Below are 25,806 nucleotides of genomic sequence, written 5' to 3'. Positions count from 1 at the left end.
AGGCTGGAAAATAAAGTGGAGTTCATGGCTGTGTGAACAAACACCATTCCACTTCAGCTCATCACACATAAAAAGTGAAAATTAATAATGTTAGTAGAAGGACTCATTTGATTTGTGTTTAACATGTGAGTCAAATGGAGACTTTGTGGATGAAAGGGCAAAAGGTTAAAGACTGTAATGGGCACAGAGTTGATAATCTCTCTCAAACTGGACACTGAAATATATCCAGCCCAATTAACTGATCTCAGAGCCAGGTCATGTGGAATAAATTAATTAACCTCAGTATTCATGTAGATCCTAAAACATGGAATAACACTTTCTCTCAGCCTGGGATGCCTTGGAACGTGTGTTTTTCTTTTGAAACTAAGTTTTGTTTTGTCCTTAAATAGTTAAAACAAAAAAAAAAAGAAGATTTCTGCCATGCTATAATCCTGCTTCATTATGAAAGCAAAGAACCTAGCACACAATCCTGAATTGAGAATAAAAATGGATGGACTCCACTATAATTAATTTTCACTTCACCCAGTTTGTTAACAAGGCACAGATATTGCATTCAGCGTGCTCATCTCTTCACATCCATGTTTGGATTTCCCACCTATGGGGCAGGAGGTTTTAGCTGCAGACCCTCCTTAGCCTCACCTTTATCTCCGTCACCTTCAAATCACTCTGTACACAAGTTTCAGAGGAGGGTGGAAATGCCAGTGGTTAGGCACTTTCTTCAGAAATGGGTTTCAGCCTCAGGTGAGAACAGAGTTCCCACAGCATATAAATGTCTACTACATGAGAAGGAGGCGCTGCAAAGAGCCAGGTATTTTTTCATGCCCAACAGGATGGCTTAGTCCAGGAGGGAACCTACATCCAGAATATCCTAGCTAAGGATTATGCCTCCCATGTGGCATACTGCAAATACCTTCCTTAGGCACCACACTCTGAATGCCACACAGAGCCCAGACTGTGGATACAGCAGAGCTTCTGAGGTGCCCCAAAAATATTTGAAAGGCCTGACTTTAAAGCTGATTGCTACTCCCATGTCCAGTACACCAAAGCTGGGACCAGATCAGCGGGGAAGGGCAGGACTTGAAATTCTAGGAAAAAAAAAGTGAATGACCAGATCTTTGCATAATGCTCCATGCTGCATGAAATACATGTGGAATGATAAAGTCAAAACTCCTAGGCTCTGCAAATACCAAAATATTTCTCAGTCCTATTTACTTTGTAGTACAAGGAAAACAATTTCTTTTTTTTTTCCTCCTGGGCATGTAACCCAGAATATACCATCCGACATGAAGAGCACCAGCAGCTCAGATCTTTTTAATTACATGAGTGTGATGTCTCTTTTGTAAGTTCAGCAAGAGGTCTGGCTCCCTGTCCATGTCATTTAGTGAGATGTAACACTTGTGGATGTGTCTGGAAAGAGCCCCACATACATCAGCTGACAGCAAAGTAATCAGTCCAGAGACCCAGGTTAAATCTCTCTCCACTCTTTGCATCTCAAAAACCACACACTGAAATTCAAACAAAGGCTGTTAAAAACGGGGTGGGGGGAGGGTTTCCTTTCCTGTCACATGATAAATTAGATCCTAATGTTTATCCAAGCTCAGCAAAGCAGGCAGCTCTTCCTGCCAGCCCGCGCTGGGGTGAGCTGTGAGGTCGGGCCGGGGCTGCCCTGCCCACGGGCTCTGAGGACAAACACCTGCTGCCCACCGCAGCTCTGCTGTGCCCACTGAGGGCTTCACGCTTCGTTTGTGCCCAAATTTCCTTTGTGAGCCTGAGAGCCACCCCACGCCAGCACAAAACCTCTGCTGAAAATAGTCCAAGATCGCCCACACGATCTTTTTTCCTCTCCCGAGTTGAGCTGATGGTACCTTATTTACTCCTTGTCCTTTACAGATGACTTAATGACAGCAGCAAAGTGCATTTTGAACACATTTCAGGCATTTCAGATCCACATGAATAGATGCAAGAACAGGATTTTTGCCAGCAGCACTGATTATCCTTTTGTCAGTAGATAGACGTGACCTGGACCATTCTGTTGCCATAAAAAAAAAGTCTCCAGAGGTTGCTAGACAGAGGAGACACTTTGCCTGAGGGAGAAGGGATGAGAGGGAAGAGGCTGGAAGGTGGCCTGTGGAGAAGAGGACAGAGGTAATTAATGGTTATGCCCATGTATAAGATAAGTGCACCAGTAAATGTGTCAGCCCTTGGGCAATGGGAGCCATCACTTCACACAGCACAGTCCTTTACATCGACATTTTATTTGTATCATGTGGGTCTACACGGATCTGTGATGGATTCAGGGAGGTGTAAATCAAATGGGAATTGGCTGCTCTGAAACTGAAGACGGTTTTTGACCTGGACTTAGGAAGAAAAGTCTCCACAACGCAACTGGAGACCTGGAGAGGACTCTTAAAAGACCAAGTCAACTTACATAATTTGTTTTAGTGGGACTCATACCTATGTCAAGACCATAAATGTTTTTCAAATTTAGCTGTCACTCCTGCAACCAAAACCACACACTCCCACTCAAGTACAAACCTGCTGAACTCAAAAAGGCTTTCAGCTTAGTTTCGGCTTCAGTTGTGCAATCTGCAGTTCAGAATTACTGCACCTGCTGTCTTTTCTGTATGGATTTACAGCAGCAGAAATCCCCTTGAGCTAGAAAGAATTTCTAAAGCCAGGTATCATTTATTTCAATCAGAAATGAAGTACACCCCTAATATCCAATTCAAACATAGTACATTCCCTCAGTGTAGACTGATTTCAACACGTCTTCCAAAAGTTTATAGCTATAATGAAAGGTATCAAGCTAAAAGTGCATTCAGTTGCAAGTTCAGGGCAATAGAGCTGCACATTATTTAGTTAAACATTTTAAAAAAGATAATATTTTTGGAAAGGCTATATTTGTGTCATGTAGCTGTAAATAATATTGGAAGAAGAAACTGAAGGATTCAGAACCAGCTGTGATAATGCAGCTCCTGCCTGCCTAGAGCAGGTCTGGATACATTCCACCTGGCTGACCACCTACAGCATGAACCCATTTACCCTGGCTTGCCTCTGTAATCAGTGGAGCAAGAGAGCCACTCCATGGGAGGAGTGATTCAGACCTTTGGTGTGGTCCATGAATCACCTGCTCCAGGTGCCTGTCTGTTCCCATTGGCTCCAGAGGGAGCCCAGGGCAGCTGGACTCTTGCTGTGGGAGCTGTGCTCGGATGTCTAAAGCAGCATGAGATGAACCGGGGTGTTGGATACGTGTGGGATCAGCACAGCTTGTTGCTGTAGGAAAGCAAGGGAAATGGATCTGGTTGTCCACAGAAATGAGCAGGGCTGGTCCTGGCTTCATTGCTGTGGATTTAGCAGCCCACGGTTTGTCTGTCTCAGTAATTTTAACTGGTCTGCAATTCAATTACTGGATTTGCAAGACTGAAGCCTAGAGCTTCAGAGCCATGGCAGCCTCTCAGGGTAGAGAATCACAGAAACACAGAATGGTTTGGGTCAGAAGGGACCTTAAAGATGATCCAGTTCCAACCCTCCCTACCTACCTTCCACTATCCAAGGCTGCTCCAAGCCTGGTCTTGAACACCTCCAGGGGTGGGGAGTCCATAACCTCTCTGGGCAACCCATGTGCCTTATCACCCTCTCAGCAAAGAATTTATTTCTTATATGTAATCTAAACCCACCCTCCTCCAGCTTAAGGCCATTCCCCCTTGTCATTCCATGCCCTTGCCCAAAGTCTCTCTCCATCTCCCTTGGAGGCCTTTTAGGTACTGGAGGGGCTCTAAGGTCTCCCCAGAGCCTTTTCTTCTCCAGGATGAGCAGTCCCAAATCCCTCAGCCTGTCTTCATTCCAAGAGAAAATAATGCTGTTATTTTTATAACAGCATTGTAATACCTGTCTGTATAAAGCTAGGTTGATTGCAGCGTGAAGTCTACAGACACTGAGCTCCTCTCCTCTCCTCTCCTCTCCTCTCCTCTCCATTAGGTTCTACCTGGATCACTTCAATATTGAGACTTCAGCTTTTAGAACGTTTTGAGACCTGGTAAGAGAAAAAAATAAAATTATTGCATTATTTTAATAATATATTTAATAAACTTTATAAATAGTCCAGCTACAGGAAAACAAAAAGGATTTGCATGTGAAGTAACATTTCTGTTCCTGTAAATCAGTGTTTGAAGGAAAAAAAAAAGGATTTTTTTTCTGCTTTGTCTGCTATGCAAAGGCTCCTGCTGTTTCAAGTGGCTTTGGAGTAGGCACTAAGCAAAGTGGATCACAATTTCTATGTACTCAGTGTCCTCTACTATTAGTAGAGTAGTAAAGTAGATAAAAGCATTTGAAAAATAAAGAGACCTCAAATAGTACTTAAGCCTATTTTTAATCCTTACCTGACTAGATTTCAAGTGATAACATACCTTTCATTACATGCACATTGCCTGCATGAAATTGTTTGCAGCAATCACCACCTTCATTATTCAGATGCACACTGAATTGAAGCATTAACCTGTGTGTGTGAAGATAATAATGTTGGGAAGGTATTAGTCCCAAATCATATGTGTGTGACAAGGCTGAAGGACTTTTGTGCAACCAGCTTCAGCTTACAGGCAAATGAAAATGTAAATAACACTTTCAGTGAATCACCAGTTTATGCATGAGTTAAAATGTTTATTTTCACCATTTTAAAACTCCCCACTGTCTTCACAGTATTTACTAGGAATATTAATTTGCTAAAATGAATTAGCTGAGATGGTGACTAAAAACCAAGATGGCCTCAAAATGAAGTCATAAAGCAAACTGCAACAGATAAAGATTATAAAAACTGTGGACACTTGCAATGGCAACAGTGTGTTTGGCAAAAAAATATCTCCAGTTTCAAGGTGAGCCTAAGGCTCAGATGAAAATGTTTGCCAATAGATATGGTGTATTAAAGTGCTGTCAAAGTTCAGTTCCCAATATTATTTCTTGTTCTGACTAGTAGCAATTGTGCCTAGACAACCAGGTCATTTCAGACTAAATCTCACCTTTGGCATTTGGAGAAGAAGGTTACTAGGTTAGGATCTGACACAGAAAATGAGTATAGGTATAAGCCAGCTAATGGTAACCACTCAGCTCAGACCACCTACCAGCAGCCTGAAGCAGCAGAGTGACATTTTAAAGCAATCAGAGTCAGAAGAAAACCTTCAGGGAAAACAGACAATACTTCAGAAAAAGCAGCTCTACATTCGCCAGTGGGAAAAAACCCAAGACCTTTGGGAACAGTGCTCAAGTCAACTTGAAACAAATATCAAGAAAAATAATGGAAATATAGAAAATGGGGCTTTTTTTTAAGTAAATTCCTTACCCACTTGCTTCTATATTGGCCTATCCTTACCCAGTATTATCCCTGTGTTGTGAGTGGTGTCATCTTTAGCTTTTGAAGAAAACACCATAACTTTGAGCAAATTGCCTGCAAATCCATGAACCCAGAGCACACAGCACATGGGCTGGGTGAGACATGCTGTGGAGAGGAGATCCTCATGGAGAAGGCAGGATCCTCTCTAATGCCAACAGAAGCAGAAGCTGCCTTTGCACAGCCTTGCTCATATGGGTTATCCCTACTGCTGGACTCACAGTGCCCTAAAGTAAGGGAGTTTTAGGATTTCTGTCTGAAATTTTAATTTTAGTTCTGCTATGATATCCTAGTTTTGAGATTAATGGTTTACAGATGCTAAGTCCTTACAGAACCATCTGTTATTTTAATAATGACTAAAAGCACAGTGCAGCCTAGCATCCTTTCTTGGCTGGCAGAGTGTCTGTTACTAATCTGGCCCAATTTACCTTCCCTCTGCACAGAAACACCCTCTGTAAACCTTATGGTCATCTCATACTGCCTCCTCCAGCTGGAGTCAGGCTTTGTGTGTGCAGCTTGTGCTGCTCAATCCATCCCCATGGGTCACTCTGAGTTCAGGCTCCTTACAGGAATGCCTTTATCTGCACCTGAGGTTTCATCCAGTGTGTCCCCAGCTGCCATTGAGGTCTCCACATGTTTTTGACTCAGCTCCCAACAAAAGGTTTGTCCCTGCCTTGTGTGAGATAACACTCTTAGTCACTCTAGTGCTCCTTTTCCCATTTTCTGTTTGCCTGAATGCTTGTTCCTTTGCACAGAGGTATTTACACAGCTTTTGTCAAATTACAATTAATTAAGGTTGGCTGTTACTAAATAAAAAGTCATTTACTATCTAGCTGCTGCAGGTAAGGTGACATGATGTGTAACTTGGAAAAAAACCAAAAGACAAGAGAAAAAACTGTGAAAGGTTGTCCTCTCCCTGCTCTTGGTTAGGAATCATCATTTCTAGGAAGGTGGACAACAGCTGAACAAACCTTGTCATTGTCTTACACTAATCCTTAAACGAAGTGAGAATAACATGTGCAAGATATAAAAGGGAATAACTCATAATAGCAGAAATCTGCAGCCCTGATATTATTCATCTGTGCCATAACAAGCAGGGGAACTGATTTATTTTGAAGCTAAATTCCCTGTTCTCCTGAACACAGTTCATATTAAAGACCCTTTGACCACACATCTGTTTGCATTGTAATCCACATCTAAAAGAGTCAACAGAAATATTGACTCAGGAGGTGGTTCTAGCTTAGGTCTGCGAGTTAAGCTCCCTCAACACACTTCAGCTTTTGCACAAAGAGCTACAAGAACACTCCTCACCTTTTCCTTTTGTGCTACAATCAATCATCCAGCTCTCCAAACAAAGGTCAGGTCCTCCCCCAAATGCAAACAACACCTTCCCTTTGTCTCTCAAACAACTTTAAATTACAATGCCTAAAACTTCCAGGAATCATTAGCATTTCTTTATGCACAAATGGGAAATATTAAGTCTAGCCAAGGTGAGATTAATCTGGCAGTTTCAGTCTGGTGAAGTGCTGCCCTCACCACAAAAGCCATCGAGGAACTTGGCACTAACTTGCTCTTTGTACTTTTTACCTGTGAAGCCGCAGACTGAAGTGGCGGGGACTCAGCTGCCTGGTGCTGGAATCATTTAGGGCACTGGAAAAGCACTAGCAGAACTCCTTTTACTTTGTCCACGTAAAATTTCTGATTTTTTTTTTCTGTTAGATAATTTCCTCAGTGTCTGCAGCTGCTGCCCGCAAAAGCAGAAGGAACAGGGAAGAGAACAGAAGGTTAATTTCAGCATCACAGGTTTTGTGTTGACCCAAAACACTAGACTGAAGGAAAATGCTGAAAATCACAGAAACTGTTCTAGTGTACACCAGGATTTAAGCCAATTCTTGCATTTAAACCTGTAAGAATAAAACAGTGGCTCAAAATCACTCCTGCTCTGGCTGATCCTGGAGATGCAGCAGATGGCTCTGAATTTGTACTTTTTATTAATAAGCTGGCCCAGAAACACCACATTTGTTTCTACCAGAATTTGGCTGCTCTTGGAGATTGCCATAGGGATATATTTCCTTACAGATGCAGTGCAGAGCATATAAGGGACAGACAGAAGTTGGAGAAGGAGTACTGAGAAATAGCCCTGTCAAGAAAATCTTGTTTTCCAGATTGTATCAAATAACTTTACGGAGGGGTGTGTGTGTATGCATAAGGAAACACGCACTATACACACACAGATATGTGGATACACACACACACAAGCACATGAGGATTTGGGAGACACATAATTTTCATGTCCAATACTTTCTTTCTCTCCTGTAATTAAATGTGCAGTTTCCTTTCACCCAAATAATATGGCACCAGTTTGATTTTAATATATCTTTGAGCCATGTAGAAACAGTGATGTTCCTTGCATGAATATTCAGCATTTAGCTGCCACATACCCATGGATATTCAGCAAATAAAGGAATATGAAGGCACAAGTGATATAACAAATATTTTTGCAGTACCAAATTTTTGCTGTAAACAGAATAATCAAATTTTATGCCAGCCAAAACAGTGATAATTTAAATTTTTATCTGTCAAATCCAGTAATGCTTTGCTGGATTGGGTTGTTTCCTCCTGTCACGGTCAGAATGTTTAGCAACAGCAATGGGATGATTCCTGGCTCCCAGTTTTCAATGCTCATGGAGATAGCATGTCTCAATTACAGCCAAAATGCTGCAGAAAAGCCTCTGTATCCAGACACCAGCTAGGTCATAGCAAGGTTTCTGAATGCACAAAGGAAGGGTTTTTCAGCTCCTGGGGTTCACTTTGCTTGCATGATTTAGAGGCTTTTTTTGTCTGCCTTTAATAATGCCACCTTTGTAGTACCAAAATACACCACTGAGAGAAGCTGGCAGCTCCCTGTGGCCTGCAGCTCCCCCATTCCTTCTCTTTGCATGGGGAAAAAAAAACAATAACCAAACCAGGAAGCTGCCGCTGCTGCTGTGACATCTGACATGCTAATGTTGCAGAGCCAGGACACTCCCTGACCTGCTTACAGGTACCATGGCAATTCCATCTGTGCCCATTTTTCCCCAGATGAGGATGTCAAACCCTATTTGAATGCATGAGAAACCACTGGAACAGGCTGGCTGAATAACCAGGGGTGATTCAAGAACTGTCAGAGTCCTCTTCAAACCACCAAGAAAACAAGGGTTTGTCCTCCCTCAGGCCTGAGTGTTGGAATTATTCAGCATTTAATGAGGAGTTGGGGGATGAGTTTGTGGGAAGGAGATAAGGGATGAAAGTAACATTTTAAAGGAGAAAATGGGACAAGCCTATGGGGCACTCCAGGTACCCTTTAAATAAAAGATACTGGGATCTGATTTCTCTATAATTCCTTCTCTAATTCCTCTGAATTAGCCTGTGGGAACTCCTCAGCCCTCACAAAACAAATTGAGCTCCCCACAAGCCAGACCTGAGGAACAGACATCAGACTTGCTGGTGAGGCCCCTTCTGGCAGAAGACCTACCTCAAGCCTATTTGAATCACCCATTAGTAAAGAAATCACCTTCAAAAAAAGTCAGTTCAACGTAAATTCCATCAAACCTAATAGTAATAAACCACAAACCAGTGAAAATACTAACATAGGATATAGACAAGCATTGTGTGTAAAGCAAACTCTGGATTTTCAAAGGTGTTGGTTGACATTAAATTTGGTTAAGTAGCTGTGTGATGGCATCTTCTCTGAGTCTGTTGGTCTAGACACATCTGTAAACCTTAATTCACAGGAGTCAAATCTGCCTTTGGCTTTCAAGCTGAAAAATGATCTGGTCCTTTCACACCACTCAGCATCTTATCCAGTGGAAGTGATTAGGGAAGAATCAGGAATTTCCAGAGCTGAGGATTTCTGTCTCTGATGAGAATTCCCGCCTCCATTCCCACTTTAAGGCAAATTAGGTGGAAGGAGGAGATATTCCTAGGGAGAAAATCATGATCAGGGTAGCTTATACAATGTTCCAGCTGCTTTTAGTTATCCCCAGGGGCTGGAGGGAGCACAGGCATCGGTTCCATATCCTGAGGAGCTCAGGGATTATTTGGAACCTTGGCTAGGTACCTTTATCCCCCAGGATATTTATTAACTGGATGCAGGGTGGGGAAAAAAGGGTCCCCTCCACAGAATTACTCTTACCATCAAAGCCTAGGGTGTGGGGTTGCCTCTTGCTCAGCTCTGATGTGAAAATAAGGGGTTTAAATTCTTCCTCAGCCACTGAGTCATGTGAGAAAAGGTTCAGTCAGTCAGGGCTGGAGACCTTTAAGCATGACATTTCAGGAATTAAGGGAAAAAACCACTGCATGAGGTGAAGTGCCTTATAAACACAGTCCTCTAAAAGACAGTTCAACATTTAATAGCCCTGAAAATTCACGGGCCAGATGTGGAATTTGACATTCTGATTTAAAGATTCAGACATAAGTTTTTTCACATGAAGTTGGTTTTTGGTTTTTTTCCCCTTTTTCTGTAAAAAGTAGAACATGGTTTACAGAAAATTGGATGAGCAGGTCCACAGTGAATAACTTAATTAGGTGCCATGTAACAGAGCTGCATGCAGCCGTTAGCTGGAAATGTGCACTTTGCTGACTTTAATTAGTTTTAATTCATCTGCATATATATTAGCTGCTTCATGCACAAACATGCAGTGACACACACAAGCTTCAGCTTTACCATTCCAGCTGGAAACAGAAATGGAAGCACTATATGCTAAACTGGTGCTGAGGACAAAATAAAAATTAAAAAAAAAAATTAATATTTAGCCCTGCTCTCTCACATGTCTCGTTCCAGGGAGAAGTGGAACTGAGGGAATTCACCAAGAAGTTTCATTTCCACTCCTGCCCTCGCATTTTGGATTCCTGACATGGTCAGAGTGGAGAGTGCAGCAAATCCCACAGTTGGTGAGAGCTCCCCAGCACTGAGGGCTGGCTGGGCTGGATGGCCAGGAGCAGTGCTGCAGCCACATGCCCTGTGGACTGCCGTGCACTAGGATTGCCATGGCAACCCTGGCTTTGGGGGGAATTCAGGCTATCCCGGCTTTCCCACGTTAGGGATTTCACAGCCAAGAAGCTGTGAATAAATTGTGCTTACGCTGAGCAGAACATAAATTAAACAATGTGGGATGTGAGGCACAGACCTGCCAGTGCTGCGCCCTTTTAATTCACATTTTCTCGGCAATTTCTGTTCAAAACTTGGCAATTTGCCTGGGAGTGACAGAAAGCACCTCTCAGGAGATGACTGGGAGGGAAACAAAGATAAGATTTAGCTCAGTTATTCACATACAGACATTAATGGCAAGAACAGTTCTATAGTTTCATTTTTATGTCAAGCCTTTCTCACACTTTATACACTCACTGTCAGTGAAATCTAGTGCCAGGTTTGCCTACAAAACTCACCGACCTTTGTAAAGAAATTTAAACTTTGTACTTCCCTTTTGCCACAGGTGGTGTGCATGCTTGCAGAATAGCTGCTACAATCCTTTTAGAAGTTAGACCTGCTCAGAACAGCTCAGATTAAATTCTGCAAATAATTTCCTTAAAGTCAATACTCCTGCTGCGATCAATAGGATTAGGAGAATTAAGAAATAGAGAAGAAATAATTTTAAAAATCATGAGCATTTCTAATGGCAAGATGATTGCTCTCTGCAGAAGTTCTCCAAAGCCAGGTTCACTCACAGAAAATCCCAGTTGGGTGTTTTTTACATTTCCCATGACAATGGTCCAGTTTTATATCTGTGTAACTTCACACAGCACCGGCGCCTGCTCTCAAGGCTTGAACATTATGTAGTAAATAAAAAATACCAGTCTGACAGCTTTTTGAAGCACTCAGCAGAGATACAAAGTTGACATTAAGCTGCTTTCCGTAGCAAAGGCACTGTTTTATTACATTGTTCCAGAGATGCCTCAAGAGCTCCCTTAGAGTTGTTATTTTTTATCGAGTAGAGAACACACACAAACCCCTGCACTTTGCTGCAGGAGCTGATCGCTGGGAGAGCTGCCTGGAGCTCTGTGACCTGCACCAACACAGCACCAGAAACCCAAAGAAAGGAGAGCTCAGCCACCATCCACACAGGAACAAGCACACACAGCACTTGGAAAAGGCTTTCAGCTCCCAAAACCCATCAAGTCAGAGAAATCACTGAATCTAAACTCAACCTGGATGGCCAGCTTCAGGGATTTCAATGGTGTCTATTACATCACGTTGCACAAGAACAAGCCTGTTGTTTTCACTTCAGCCTGCTTTAAGAGAGGCATGTGTAATGCTCTCAGGAATGAGGCAGGGGCAGGAATGGGTCTGTGGACGGGACTTTTTAATGATTAAGAGTTGGTTCCACGCAGATTCCCACGAGAGAGCTGCATGACTCTGCCTTTCCCAGCAGCTGAGTAAAGCCCTGCTTCCTTCTCTCCCTGAACCCACAATTGCAACACACCCCACTCCTGTGAAGCAATCCTCAGCTGTGACAGTTTTTATTGAAACACAGATTCTCCAAAAGTTTCTGAACCTCTCCTCATAACTCCTTCCCCTAAACTCAGCTCACCCCCACAATTCCTATTTTTATGGTAGAAACAGTGAGCTAACTTCTCTCAATTTTTTTTTAACCAAAACACTGGCAGAGAAAAGCAATAAATCAAAGAGGAAAGACAACCTAGAAAAATATTTGTGCTAGAAGAAGAAGGGCACAAGGTATGATTAGAAATAAATTTGAATTGAAAGATACTCAGACAAAAAGCCTGAATTAAGAACATGCTGAGCGCCACAGAGAGCTTGGAGACACAGTCTGTTATTAAGCTTCCTCCATTAAACAATTAAATGAAGCAATTAGATTTCAGAAAGGAGACAATTATTTTAGGAATGAAACAAAGGCTGGAGGAAATGCAGCTGCCTGAGTGTGGAGAATGGAGAAAAGGAAACCAAAGCATTGTATTTGAAATGTTCACAACAACCAATTTGTGGAAGAGGATTTTTAATTAATAGTCTAGAAAACGTCTTTTAACTCAGTAATGAAAATAATGCAATTTAAAAAAAGGAAACCACCTCAATATGTGATTATAATTGATATCTTCAAAAATCATAGGCAATGGCAAGCAAGTGCTGAAAGGGACTGAGGAGTGACATGGAAAAACAATCCTCTGAGATGAGAATTCTCATGAGATGGCACTTTTAACTCTCCACGTGTTTTGATGTGCTGTTTTCTCAAGGCTGTGAGGAAAGATTACTCTCATGAGACCAAGAGGAAAAAGGTTTGAGTAATTCCTCACAGGCAGATACTCTTGCAGAGCATCCTAAAGGATTTGATAAAATGGGCAATTAAGTTATTTGTCTTATTCACTCACAGCTTTAAGTGCAGGCTGACACTCCACAGAGCACCCAAGCCTCTGTCAATTCGTTCTGAGCACGTCCTCTAAAAGCTTGACCGAGCTTAGACTAAACCAGAAGCCAGGCTTTTAATTAATTATAAACCAAACATAACATCCTTAGCACAGCATGGCTAGCAGAGCAGAAGAGAAGGAAGCCTACCCACAGGCAGCCTCTGTCCCAGGCACACTGGCACTCGAGTCTGGGCTCCTGAGGGCTGGCAGGGAATCTTTTTTTCCTTACACCTCCCTGAGTGACAGCATGCAAATGTTGCTGCTGCTGGCAAACTGCAGCCTGTTTAGCACTTCTGAGAAACTCAATGACAAAACACTTTGCTTTTTGTCTTTAATGCCCCGGGAAGGGCACAGGTAACACAATGCCTGTTTAGCACCACTCCTTGCTTTCAGAGTGTCCTTAACATCCACTTTCTCCCAGCCAGAGATCTTACTGCAGACAGCAATCCCATCAAACAGGAAAAAAACCCCGTTCCATTTATTTTGGTTTTTTTTAAGAATTATTTTTAATGAAATGTACACAGAATTATACAATATAAAATCTTAATTCAAGTTGTAAAAAATATGCATATGAGTTCAAGGCGTTTAATTTGAAAATAAGATTGTCAACTGGATCAGAAAACACTCCCTTACAAATTGCACCCTTTATCCCTCTTCCCAATAAAAAGGGACATAATCAACATTTGAATATCTCATAAAAACGATCTTAATTGGCCCTGAAGTATGGCACAGATGGATGCAGTCTAGGTCACTGCTTTCAGACACAGTAAAAGGATGCACAAAATCCTTAGAGAAACAAGAGGTTTTTACCTCCTGAAGCAAAATATTTCTTGTGAGTGCTTGGCTACAACCAACAGGTTATTCCAACTGATTCACAAAATATCCTGGCTGTATGCATTGGCAGTATACTCTTCCTATTCCACATAAATCTCCTTGGTGAAGCAGAAGGCTTATTAAAAGTGGATAAGAAAAGCACTTCAGCAGAGATTGGACTTGGAGATGTTTGAGCACTCACCTAACATCCTGCTCACTTCCACTCCTCTGCTCCCAGGGATTGCTCAGAGGCAGGAAGAAAAAGCTGCTGGAGCAATCCTTTTCTTTATTTACTGCAGAATGCATACTCCTGATGCCTATAAAACAAAAATCTCCAAAACACCTGAGCTTGTCACTCAGCGGCAGCTCAGCACCTCCTCCTGGGAGCCTGGAATTGGCAATTGATACAAGTAAAGGGAATAAGAACTTCTCCAAAAGGTAGACAGGCGGCAACTCCTTTGCTTGGATACAACCAGTGATACTAAATATACCAAATTGGAAAGATACTGAGAATCAGCACACAATGGTTTGGGCAGGGGGGGACGCCTAAAAGATCATCCAGTTCCAACCGATGACTCCTTCCACTAGACCAGGTTGCTCCAAGTCCCATCCAGCCTGGCCTGGGGCCCTTCTAGGAATGTGGAAAAGAATCATTCAAGGGGAAAAAACCCCTGACTGAAATGATTTTTCTGTCATGTAAACTTAAAATGACTTACAGTTTCCACTAAGTACAATAAAGTATTCAAGCCTCACTGTTTGAGCAAAAGGCACCATGAGCAATGAAAATTATCAGTGTTACAATGTTTCTGCAGAGCAGTGACAGGTTATGTGCTGACACCCGGCCTTCACGGCAATGGCACCACATAAAAACAGCTTGGAAAGAGCTGAAATCCCACAGGTGCAGCAGCAATAAAACCCCTTCCAGTATCTGGACAGGCACTTGGGAGATGTCTGCAGAAACACAGGATCCTACAGCTGTTCAAGCAGTAGTGGTTTCATGGGATTCTCCCCCCGGAGGTCTCCACAGCCCTGCATATCCTGCACAGTGCAACTGTGCAATTTCTCCAGCTGTAAGTCAGGTGTGAAGGCCACTGGCTGAAGGTTGTTCCAGATGAAAGCTGAGAGCTGCATCTGACAGAGGCTGGTGAATCCTGCTCCCCCTGAGAGTGGCTCACACCTTCCAGCACACACGAGCAGTCTCTGTGGCAGAGACCATGCAAGGATGCCCAGCAAAAAGCTCCAAAGCATCCCCAGCTTTGGAAAGAGGCTGCTGTGAACATCTTCTCTTGGATAGTTTCAGGAGAACTTCAGGATGCTGAAGGCACTTGGGGCAGACATTTGACTTCCATTTCAAATCCAGGCACGTTTTTCCCAAGAAAGCCACCACATTATTTAGTGTCCCTCTTGCACTGCAGTCTGAGGTTACAGTTGTCTTAATATACTTTCATGGAGAGCAAGTATATTTGATAAATTTCCCAAGATAATTTTTTGCTACTCCAAAAGAAAAGCCAGCACCCAGCTGAAAGCTTTACTCCTCCCTTTCACATTGTATTTATAATAGGCCATTATAAAAAAAAAAATCCAACCTCTCCATGAGATTTTAAATTCCAGTTGTTTCAGAAGTGTCCCATGGATGTATTTCCAGTGGAGATGCATCTGAAAAGTGTCTGCAGCAAAGCAAATCTTTTCAGGTGAGTGGCAGAACAAAAGTGTGAGAATTTCTATAAAATGGGAGTTCAGATCTTGTGAAAGTTAAAATATCTTGAAATAAGCATCAAACTACAAAGTGCTCTCTGAAAGGCATCTGTTTCCATGTCTGTTTCACCTGAGCACAAATTAACTTATTAAGGCACATAAATAAATGGCATGATAAGCAGCCAGTGATAATTATTTTGGTCCAGAAGAGAAAAAGGCACTCTGCCTTTTTCATTCATAGCTTTACACTGTTTTCATTTGGTTCCACTGTTCACCTGTGAGATCTTCTCTTCAACCCAGTCTGCCACCAATCTCAGGTTGCAGCCCTGGAGGGCTTTTATTAAGTCAGCCACCTTTGCATCCTTCCCCTTCCACTTCTGCCACTCCCGAAGTGCCTGGAAAACCATTTCCTCCAGGTCATATCGATAGGCTGCCTCTACCTTGTCCAGCTTCACCTCTGGCAGCCCCAGCTCTCGCATCAGCTTCTTCCAATCCCTCCCAACATTGGCACGAATGACATCAAAAGCTACCTTCAGGAGACCTGAAACAGCAGAAGCACATCAAGTTAGCCATGCAGTTACTAAGAAACTCCAGAAAACGTTTAGAAGTTATTGGTTCTATTTCAGCAAAATGCCTGTTGCACTGCACATACTGAGAGTTCTACAGAAGCCACTGGACAGACTTGGAATCCCAAAAGATAAAAGTAAGATAAAAAAAGAGGGGGAGTTCCACCCCAAAAGATGACTGTGTACACATTTACTGGGGTTGCTGGGGAGCCATATATGCGGGTGTGAAAAATGCATATTTTATGATTGGCTTTTCACAAATATTAAAATTAATATTATATGTGTTGTGTTAATAAGTTATGCTGTATTAATTCTCTTAAGTAGCGTGTTAAATATAGTTTTAGGTTATAAAAAATGTTAAAATAGAAACTGTGCTATGTAGGGTACTTTTTTTTAAAGAAAGGACTCACAGCGAGATAGCAGCCACAGGACACCTGAATGTTACAGAAAAAAATAATTTATTGCCCTCTTATCAGAAGAAATGAATTTCTTCCCGCCTTGAAGGCGCTGTTAGGATTCAGAGGAAGAAGCTGATGATGACCAGACAGAATCCTGTGTTTGAATGGAATTTATGCATCATGTATGAAGTGTATGAATATGCAACAGGCTATTGCTTTTAAGGGTTAATCCTCTGTTAATGTGTATCCCTTTTCGGGCTCGTGCTGCCCAAAAAAAGGTACCCGGACGTCCGTAACTCTGTCTCTACTGTCTCGTATTGTCCTAATTCAAATTGTCCAAATTATTATTACTCTAATTGTATTACTATTCTTACAACCATTTTATTACTATTAAACTTTTAAAATTTTAAAAACAAGCGATTGGCGTTTTTCACACGGGGATATAACTATACTAAAAAAACCTCTCTCTGTATAATAATCCACCTACGTTTTTCATGCTCATCCGGCTGATCCTCGGGGGCCTGAAGTTCCCCCTGTTCGAACTGCTCCACCAGTGCCAGCAGGTCGCCCCTGCTGATGTCCCGCAGCAGCCCCTTCAGGAACCCCAGCTTGTCGGGCGCGATCACCTGCTGCTCCATCAGGATGCTGAAGAGCTCCAGGCCGACTCGCAGCGTCTCACGCTTTCCCTTTTTGATTATGTTGCGGCAGAGGAACTTCATGGAGGTCACCTCCGCGGCCGACAGGCCCGAGGAGATGGAGAGCAGCAGGCTCAGGAAACGATCCACGGCGCCGGGGCCCGCGCCCGGCACAGGCCGCGCGGGGGGGACTTCCGCGTCCTGTCCCAGCCCTCCGGAGAGCAAATCCATTCCTGTTTGCGCAGGGTGACCTCCCGGGAACACGGGGAGACACCGGAGCGACGGGACGGTACCGACCCGACCCGACCCGACCGGACCGGACCCGAGCGGCGGCCGGAACTCACGTGACCCACGGTTTCCCGCCCCCGCCGCCCGCCCCAAGATGGCGGCCGCGCCGCCGCCTGTGAGGGCAGGGGTATGCTCTGTCGCCGCCGCCGCCGCCGCCGCCGCCTCAGCTGAGGTTGAGAACCCTCTGCCCCGAACCCGTCCCGAGGCGAACCGGCTTCTTTGGTGCTGCTGAATGCACAGCGTGTGTTGGAGCCGAGCTCGGTGCCGCCGGTGTCGTGCTTCAGGAGAAGCTCCAGTGTCTCATCGCCTCAGCCGTGGCCAGGTCACAGTATCACAGAATCACAGAATCACAGAACCACAGTATCACAGAATCACGGAATCAATCGCAGAATCACAGAGTCACAGAACCACCGAATCACTTCGCTTGGGAGAGACCTCGGAGCTTCTCGGGTCCAATCTGTGACCGAACACCACCATGTCGACCGGAGCATGGCACTGAGAGCCACATCCAGGCTTTTGTTAAACATTTCCAGAGGTGACTCCACCTCTCTGGGCAGGCCGTTCCAATGTCTGATCACCCTTTCTGCAAAGGAATTCTGCCTAATATCCCACCTAAACCTCTCCTGGTGCAGCTCAGACTATGTGTTCTTGTCCTGTCGCTTGTTCCCTGGAAGGAGAGCCTGACCTTCCCTGGCTGTCCCCTCCTGTCAGGGAATTGTGCAGAGCCACAGGGTCCCCCCCAAGCCTCCTTTTCTCCAAGCTGAGCCCCTTTTCCAGCTCCTTTAGCCTCTTCTGGTACTCCAGACCCTTTCCCAGCTCCATTCCATCCTCTGGACATGCTCCAGCCCCTCAGAGGCCTTCCTGAATCCAGGAACCCAGACCAGGACACAAGACTCAAGGTGTGACCTCACCAGTCTAAGCCTGAAGCTGGGAAAACTGTAGATTTCCTGGTTAATATTGAATCATTGGACTCCTTGTGAACACCTACCCTTATAAGAGTTAATCTCTGTGGGTCTTTTTTTCCAAAAGGTGGAAAGAAAAGCAGCACAAAGATGAAAGGTTCAGCCTAGGCATGAGGAGGTTCAGGGGGTACCTTCTGGCTCACTGAGACGAGCATGGAGCCTTGGAGAAGCTTGGTCTCTTTTCCCAAGGAAAAGGGGCTGGACAAGAAGAAAATTACCAGAGGAGGTTTAAGTGGGATATTAGGAGACATTTCTTCACTGAAAGGTTGGACAGGCATTGGAACAGGCTGCCATGAGGAAGTGGTGGAGTCACCATCCCTGGAGGGATTTAAAAGATGTACGGATGTGGTGCTTTGAGACATGGTGGTGGACTTGGCAGTGATGGCTTAATGGCTGGACTCAATAATCTTAGAGATCTTTTCCAACCTTAATTGTTCTATGGTTCTATAAATGGTTTTCTCCACCAAGAGCAAGAAAGGCCCCAGCAGAGCCCTGCTCCCAAAGAGATGCCATTCCCATGGCATCCTTGCCTGACAGCTGCCCAGGGAATCTTCCCAGGAATTCCTTTCTGCCCTCCCTGTGTGCCCCTGCTGCCCCCAGAGACCCCAGCCTTTCCCTGGAAGCACAGGGCATGCAGCCTGGCCTTTGTTCCTCACCAAGATTAATTGTGACACAAAGAACCTCCTGACCTTTAAAAGGCAAGAAATAGGGCAAATGTTAAGTCCCTGTATTTTAGAGGTGACTCTTACACAAGGTGAAAGGTTGTGAACTTTTCTTAAATGGGAAAGATCAAGTTCATTCTATTGTTTTGTGGGTGATTTTTGGCTTTTCTTCTCAGCCCATATAGATAGTTCAGAAATTTCCTTGTTACTTCTGTGAGCACTGGCATGTTGATTCCCCAAGTTACCCCGTTCCTAAGTTGTTTCCAGCACACTTTAATTTATTATTCTTACAACATACTCACAGACCTATGTTCTCTCATTATGGAAAGGTTTCTGACTGATAAATGGACTTAAACACTTTATCATCTTCCTCATCTCCGTCTCCACTCTCACATTCCAATGCGAAGACCAACCCCCCAAAACATTTCTAAAACTCCCACAGGCACAAGCCCTCCTTAGATAAACCCACTAGATATTTTTGTTTGTTCCCTAAATGCTGCAGACTGGAGGGAATTAACTTGTTACAGGGTCTCGTGGTAAAGAAAAGAGTGAGAGGAATTGCCATGGTGAATCTGAGCTGGGACAAGATGTGCCTGATTTAAGAGGTGTTTTTTTTTTTTTTTTTTTAGCCCTGAATATACTTTAAACTCAAGGAAAGACATTAACAAAAAGGGTAGCATAGGAGAAATATATTTGCTGTGTGTGCATTAATTTATGAAACAGGAGTAACCCTTGTAATACTATAAGTGTAAAATCCAGTTAAATAAAATTTCTTTTAAATTTTACCAGCGAAGGTGACTCTAGAAAACAGCAGGGACCAAATCACATGGCACCTGGTGATGGCAACCAGCCAAATTCAGAGACAAATCTGTGTGAGAGAAGTCCAAATCAGCATAATTTATACCTTTATTCTCTATACCCTGATATGCAATTGAAAACAGCATTAACTGAGATTTTAATCAGTTCATACAAACCTGGTGGCCAGATTCAGCACTGAATGTGAAAGTGACTCTGCACATTTATGTAATTCCAAAGGTGTCTAAATTAACAAAAGTAACAAAAGTGAAACTGAAAGACACAAATCAGTGTTTAATTAAGACTCTTAAATGCTTTTAAACTCACTCCTATGGGAAGGCAGAGTGATCGAGCAGGGTCTTTCATTCTGTCTGAGCCTGACTTGGATGCATTCACCAATGAAAATACCCCAAGCAATAAATTGCTTTATTCCAGTGATTTCCTTTGGAAGCAGTTTGTGGGGCTTTGGCAAAGAAAGTATTAGGTGAGCCTAACAGATTGTAAGCGCTTCTGTTTCAGAATAAAACTTAATAGAAATGATTTGTTGGAGTAGCTCAGATTTCAGTGGAAGTTTCCCAGAAATTTAAGCGCTGTGAATGATCCGGTTCCCAACCAAATAATCCTCAGGTTTCTGGAGGCAAGATGAGTCCTTGCAAAATACTGCAGAGGGAGCTCGAAGCCTGGGAGTGCTTCAGACTTAGCTTTGACTTCACGGTCCTTGCTGGAGGAGCAGGACGAAGAGAGCAAGGAAAGATTCATTTCAGCAGCGCCCTCGGGGAGGTGTCAGTCCCCAGGGCATCCAGGCAAAACCACCCATCTGGGGACTGCAAAAATGGCCAAGTGTGGGGCTGCCCTGAGGTGTGTTTGTGTGGAAACTCGGGAACATCCTTCCCTATTTCCAGCCAAGGCAAGCAACATTCTGCTGGTGCAGAGAAACTGGAGTGTTTGGGAGCTGCTGTGTTTTTAAGTGAAGCAGCTTTGGTAATTTCTTTATTTCCCATGCTATTCAATAGCACATATCCCAGGGGGGATTTAAAATCCTTATCCTGACAATTCTGAGAGACAGGTTGGGCACAGACATTGCTGAGGAACTGTTTCTCTTTTGAGGCCCAGGTGATTGTACGCTTCTTTTAACATACTTACTCTTGTCTTCCAAGGGAATTAATGACATCTTTTTTCTTTGCTGTCTTCAAGATAAGAGGAAATTTTGCATAAAAAAGCAACCCTCTCCCTACTAGCAGAATTGAGCTACAAGAGGTTTTTAGTTTGCTTGCGTGCTTTTTTACTCCTACGCTGAATAAACTGATTTCCATAAAATTTCTTAGTGTACTTATCCAATGCCTCTCACCCATTTTTTGCAAATCCCTAAAATGCACATTTTCAGCAGAGAGAAGACAGTTTCTGTATTTTCTTTTGTGAATGAATTGATCTGTACATGTTTATTTTGTCAGCTATCACCCCTCTGTTGCTATAACATCCAGTCTAGAAAGAAGTGCTCTGGTAAAGAAACTCATCTGTGAAGAGACTGAGGATCTTAGGAGAAAACTGTCCCTGACAAAGGGCCCATAAGAAATGTCAAATTATTGTGGGTTGAGAGAGAAAATTAGAAGCAGAGTGTGGGAAAAGTAAATAAGTACTGAAAAGAGAGTGAACTCTGGCATGACTAGGTTGTATACAGATAAAAAATCTGGCCAAGTAACAACAACAACAAGCAATAAGTTGTTAACAGATGCTTGAACTTAATATTGAAACAGCAGAAGTGTTGATATAATTCTGTTGATACAGTTCTGTTGTGTTATTGTTGGCAGAAGAAGTTAGTTTAACTTTAGGGGAAGGGTAAATTGTAGACTTTTGTTTATTTGCTCCAGCTAAAAACCTCTGACTTGACTTTTTACCTATTTTTGTAGTGAATTTTCATCATACCATGGAAGTATGAAATCATTCAAACAAACATTTCACATGTCAATAAAGCTGTGTGCATATATTAGCCCAGCACACCTCATTCCTCTAAACCACATTTATTACTTAAGCTCTGCAACATCAATTTTGCACTTGGAAAAACAGAAGAACAGAGAAGACAGAGAGCAAGGGTTGTTTGTAGAGGAATGTCATTGTGAAATGACAAAATGTCCCCAAATAACAGTGTATGATCATCAGATCTCTTTTGGGGCCCTTTCTATTTCTATTCAGTTCAGTTCCTGCTCTGTGACTGGCTGAGGGCAAAGCAAAGCAAATTAAGATCCAAACTGGAAGTTGCTATTCATGCAGGGAAGTAATCCAGCAGCTCTGATTGCCAGGCTTGGAAGCTAATACTAATCCATTTCTGCACAGTATGTATAATTTGTTCTTTATTTTCCTGAGCTGCTGTATTGCCAGTCCCTAAACCAGATAAAACCATGAAAAGGTAAATACTTACCACAATAACAATTATTTTCTGTAAATTGAGGTGTTTTTCTTCATTCTCCATCATTATATTAGAAAACACATTATATTCTGAGCAGCTATAACATAAAGGTTAGGATAACAAAAATAATTATTTTGCAGAAAATTGATCAATTTTGCACCACTTTGGAGTATTTCTTACAAGCATGTAATTAGTTCTGTACCACAGGACTTAATCCTCCCACCCAAGGAAAGGTTTTCTTACCCTTTCTCTACTGAGGAGCAGCACTCCATTTTCTGCTGCAGAGCATTGCAGTTGAAATAATGGCAGCAGGGATTTATCTTTTTTTGTGTGTGTGTGTCTGTGAATATTCAGCTCTTATCTCTTCTGCGCCAACAGACTCTGCTTTGGACCTGGTGAGAAATGGAAACTTTTTCCCAACTGTGTCCCTGCATCCAGCCTGCAGAGACCAGAAAATATCTTTATGTCTCTCAAAGGTACTGAAATTTTGCTTTAATAAATAAGAATGAGTGAGCCTGTCACACTTACTTGATTTTTGGGTTCAACTCAGGTATTGTGAACTCACAATGTGTGAGTTGTGACTGGAGATAATGACAAGCCAAGAGGTGGGGGTTATCTCCTAGAAACAAGCATTGCTTTATATATCTGTGATTTTCATTCTTTTTAGGATGTGCCAGTGCAGTATTTTCCATTTGAGTCACCATCCTGGAGGTTGGAAGGTGCAAGTTTTTTACTCAATTCCGATTAGAGAGGGAGTGCCTCTGTGCTCAAGCACAGTGCAGTTATTATCTGGTTATTTCCTCTTAAAACATGAATAGCTTCACGTGGCCACCAAGTGATACAGGATATGACTGGGTGAATTACTCACATGGATTTAGATATCATAAATAAGAAAGCAAATCTGGTTTCATCATCCCTCTCCCTTGATTCTTCAGGGAGGAAGTATTATTTTCTGCTCTCTGAAGAAATGCTGTAATTTGAACTGGTCCACAGTGCTGTGGTCAGAACCAGATACCAGCTAGTCCTAAACCACAATTGGAGTCCGTTTTCATACACAAACATGTGGGAAACTTATTGCATTTGTTCCCAGAGATGAAAAGTTTAGGAAGGGAGCGTGACTTCCTGGGAGAAGGCTGGATTAATCCAATACAAAATATAGCATTTATTTATCTTCCTTGCTGTCTGTATACTTCAGAAGAAGTGAGGAAGTTACAAACACCACAGCTTGGTGCCAGAAAAGCCGCAGAGTTTTCTTCTTTTTCCTTGTGTAGATACAATCAAAATTAAATTACTTGTAGCACAGGATCAGCCCCAAGCTCACCCTCTCTGATCACTCAAATGCACATCTAACCATAGTTTGCTGTTCTTCACCAGTTTTGGAGTGAGGCTTTTGAAAGGGAGCCTGTACCACACCTTTGCCAAGCACCTAAACCTGACAGTGATTAATTAATTGCCACTTCTCATCCCCAAGAAGCCCCAGAGGCGATTACCAGCTTAGCTCAGCAGCTCTAAAAGGCAAGACTTGTGAGGAGGTGGAGGAACTTGGTTTCAGAAGCCAAAGGCAGAGAGGGAAAAGGGAAGAAGTTCACTAGGAGTTCAGAACTGCCTCTCACTTTACTTCTTTCTCTCATTGAAGACAGGATGAAGATGGAGCTGAAGTTCATCTTGATTTGCTCGCAGGAGTTTCACTGTTCCTTCCCTGCTCACAACTCCCCTTTTCCACTGCCAGCAGTGCCTGGGGAGAGCAAAATGCCCAAACAGTTCCAGGAGTCAGAGCCCACCAGCCTGCAGACACACAGGGCACACACACCACCTCTTGCAGTAAACCCAGAGCAGTCTGGCCTGCTGGGATTTATTGCTTCCCCACTTGCTGGTTAATTACCTGCAATTGCCTTCCTTCATTACCTGGAGATGTATTTCAGAGATTAATACATTGAGGAATGTGAGCTGCTCCTGTAATTACACACTGCTGCCATGACAGATGGGAATTCTAGGCTCAGCTCCATTCCTCCCACAGGACCAAAACCTTCCAGCTTCCATCTCCACATGAGACCCACGGCATTGCCTGGCGTGGCATGGGTGGGATGGCACGTGGGAACACTGGCAGAGGCTGCCCCATCACCCACCTACAAGGGGAATCCATCCTCTTTCCAGAAAAACTAACTTGGGTCTGGGAACAGCAGGCAAAAGCCTTTTCTTCCTCTCTTCCCTACTTTGCGTCTTTTCCTTAGCTCCATCTCATAGTTCAGCTGCAGAAGATAACCACTATTTTCTCATTTAGCAGTAAAAATAGGGAATAACCTTTTCTTCTAAGATTGCTTAACCACATGCCTCTTGCTCTGAAAAATGGACTTTATTGCACTTAAGCTTGTTCAGCACAAACACTCTGCTAAATATTCTGTATTTTGATTCTTCTTTCTCATGGCCATCCGAACAGATACGTTTCCTGTTTTGGCATGATTTTTATTCCAGAGATGGTACTAAGCCAGATGAAGGCTATGACCTCAGAATCTTCAATTTTCTTGGATTTTCCAAGGCCTTTGCCTCATGGCAACCAGCACAATGGTGCACCCAACTCTTTACTGCTCTCACAACACATCTGCATCAATTTATTTTGGCTTTAGCTGACACTGAAGGTTAGAAAAGCAACCTACAAAAACTGACAGGAGTTTTTATTTTATCCAAAGTGAAACCAATCACTCAATAAGTACTTCTTAACCTCATGCAAAGCACACTGAAGGGAATCAATGGGAGTATTTTCTTTGGCTTCAGGTGGCTGACATAGCCTTAAAAATTAGGATAGAGTTAAAATTCAAAACAAGCCACATTCATAGTTAGTTTTTTCTTCAGAAAGGCCTGTTGGGCTAAAAAAAGAAGGTTAAAAAAAGAACTTTGGTTTTTCTCTGCTATACTAAAAATGGCATGTTGTGTTTGGTTATGGAATAAATAGTGCTCAAACGTGCAAAGAATTGAACCAGAGTTTGAATGGAATTCATATAAATTTTAAGATGGGTTTTTTCCAGTGGTAAGAGGAAGAGAACTTGTGTACTCTGAAAACTTTGTAGGAAAATATAAATGCACTCAAGTGATGCACAGAGCTCTGGGAGAGGTCAGACTCCGGAGGTATCAGGATGAAAAGTAAATTATTATTGCTTATTGGAAATCACAACAGCCAAAAAGATCATTAACAGCTCAGGACCAGAGAGCGTAGGGGGGTTAAAAATAGAAATGCGTCTGTGCGTTGATGTGAGACTTATTCACCCTTAAGCTATTTAAGACTGCAAAATATTTGTAGGACAGTATCTTGGAAACACAATGACATGGAAATCCAGGAGATTCAGACTCACACAGGCAGCCCTTGGGGTGGGAGCAGCTTCCTCCTCGGATGAACTGACTGATGTCATGTTTTTGCTACCAACCTTGCATGGCAAACAGCAAACAGTGATTCAGCAATGGTTCAGAAATGGCCCCTGCAGCCATTTCCAGCAGGAATCTTCCCCATGGTCTGCATTTTCTCTTGGACCAAGCAAATGGATGCCATGAGTTTCCTCTTCAATACCTTAAGATGTTGGGTTTGAGACTTTTTTTTCTTTGATCAAATCTGGGCTGGGAAATGGTTTTGTGCTGGGGCAGAAGCATGCCAAGAACAGGCATGTCATGGACATGGTGTCATACAGGCCATACAATTCAACACAGAATTCAGCTTTGTACTTGCACAAATGAAATATTTGCTTTGCTATCTTTCATCAAACCTGGTCACTGTGAGTCACATCAAGGTATGTGCAGGTATTCTTTGATCACTTCCAG

At 42.9% G+C, this 25,806-nt stretch overlaps 1 protein-coding gene across 2 annotated transcripts; it reads right to left on the bottom strand.

The window, feature by feature from the left end:
• Positions 1-1,883: 1,883 nt before the first annotated feature.
• On the bottom strand, positions 1,884-17,237 carry FADD (Fas associated via death domain). 2 transcript variants are annotated; one of them, XR_004060769.1, is made up of 5 exons: positions 16,741-17,237; positions 13,797-15,830; positions 6,968-7,124; positions 3,889-4,033; positions 1,884-2,125 (listed from the first exon to the last, which is right to left on the bottom strand). XR_004060769.1 is itself a non-coding variant. In XM_030949426.1 (2 exons), exons 1-2 carry the CDS (start codon positions 17,117-17,119, stop codon positions 15,544-15,546), a joined length of 666 nt encoding a protein of 221 aa, XP_030805286.1. In that variant the 5' UTR covers positions 17,120-17,237; the 3' UTR covers positions 13,289-15,543. The 2 variants fall into 2 exon arrangements, 1 of the variants encoding a protein (XP_030805286.1); XM_030949426.1 differs by lacking the exons at positions 1,884-2,125; positions 3,889-4,033; positions 6,968-7,124 and having other exon boundaries at positions 13,289-15,830.
• Positions 17,238-25,806: the final 8,569 nt, after the last annotated feature.

The sequence above is a fragment of the Camarhynchus parvulus genome, chromosome 5, assembly GCF_901933205.1.
Source record: "Camarhynchus parvulus chromosome 5, STF_HiC, whole genome shotgun sequence".
NCBI classification, from domain to species: domain Eukaryota; kingdom Metazoa; phylum Chordata; class Aves; order Passeriformes; family Thraupidae; genus Camarhynchus; species Camarhynchus parvulus.
The sequence above is the reverse complement of the archived record's forward strand: the minus strand, read 5'-3'. Positions and strand labels throughout refer to the sequence as shown.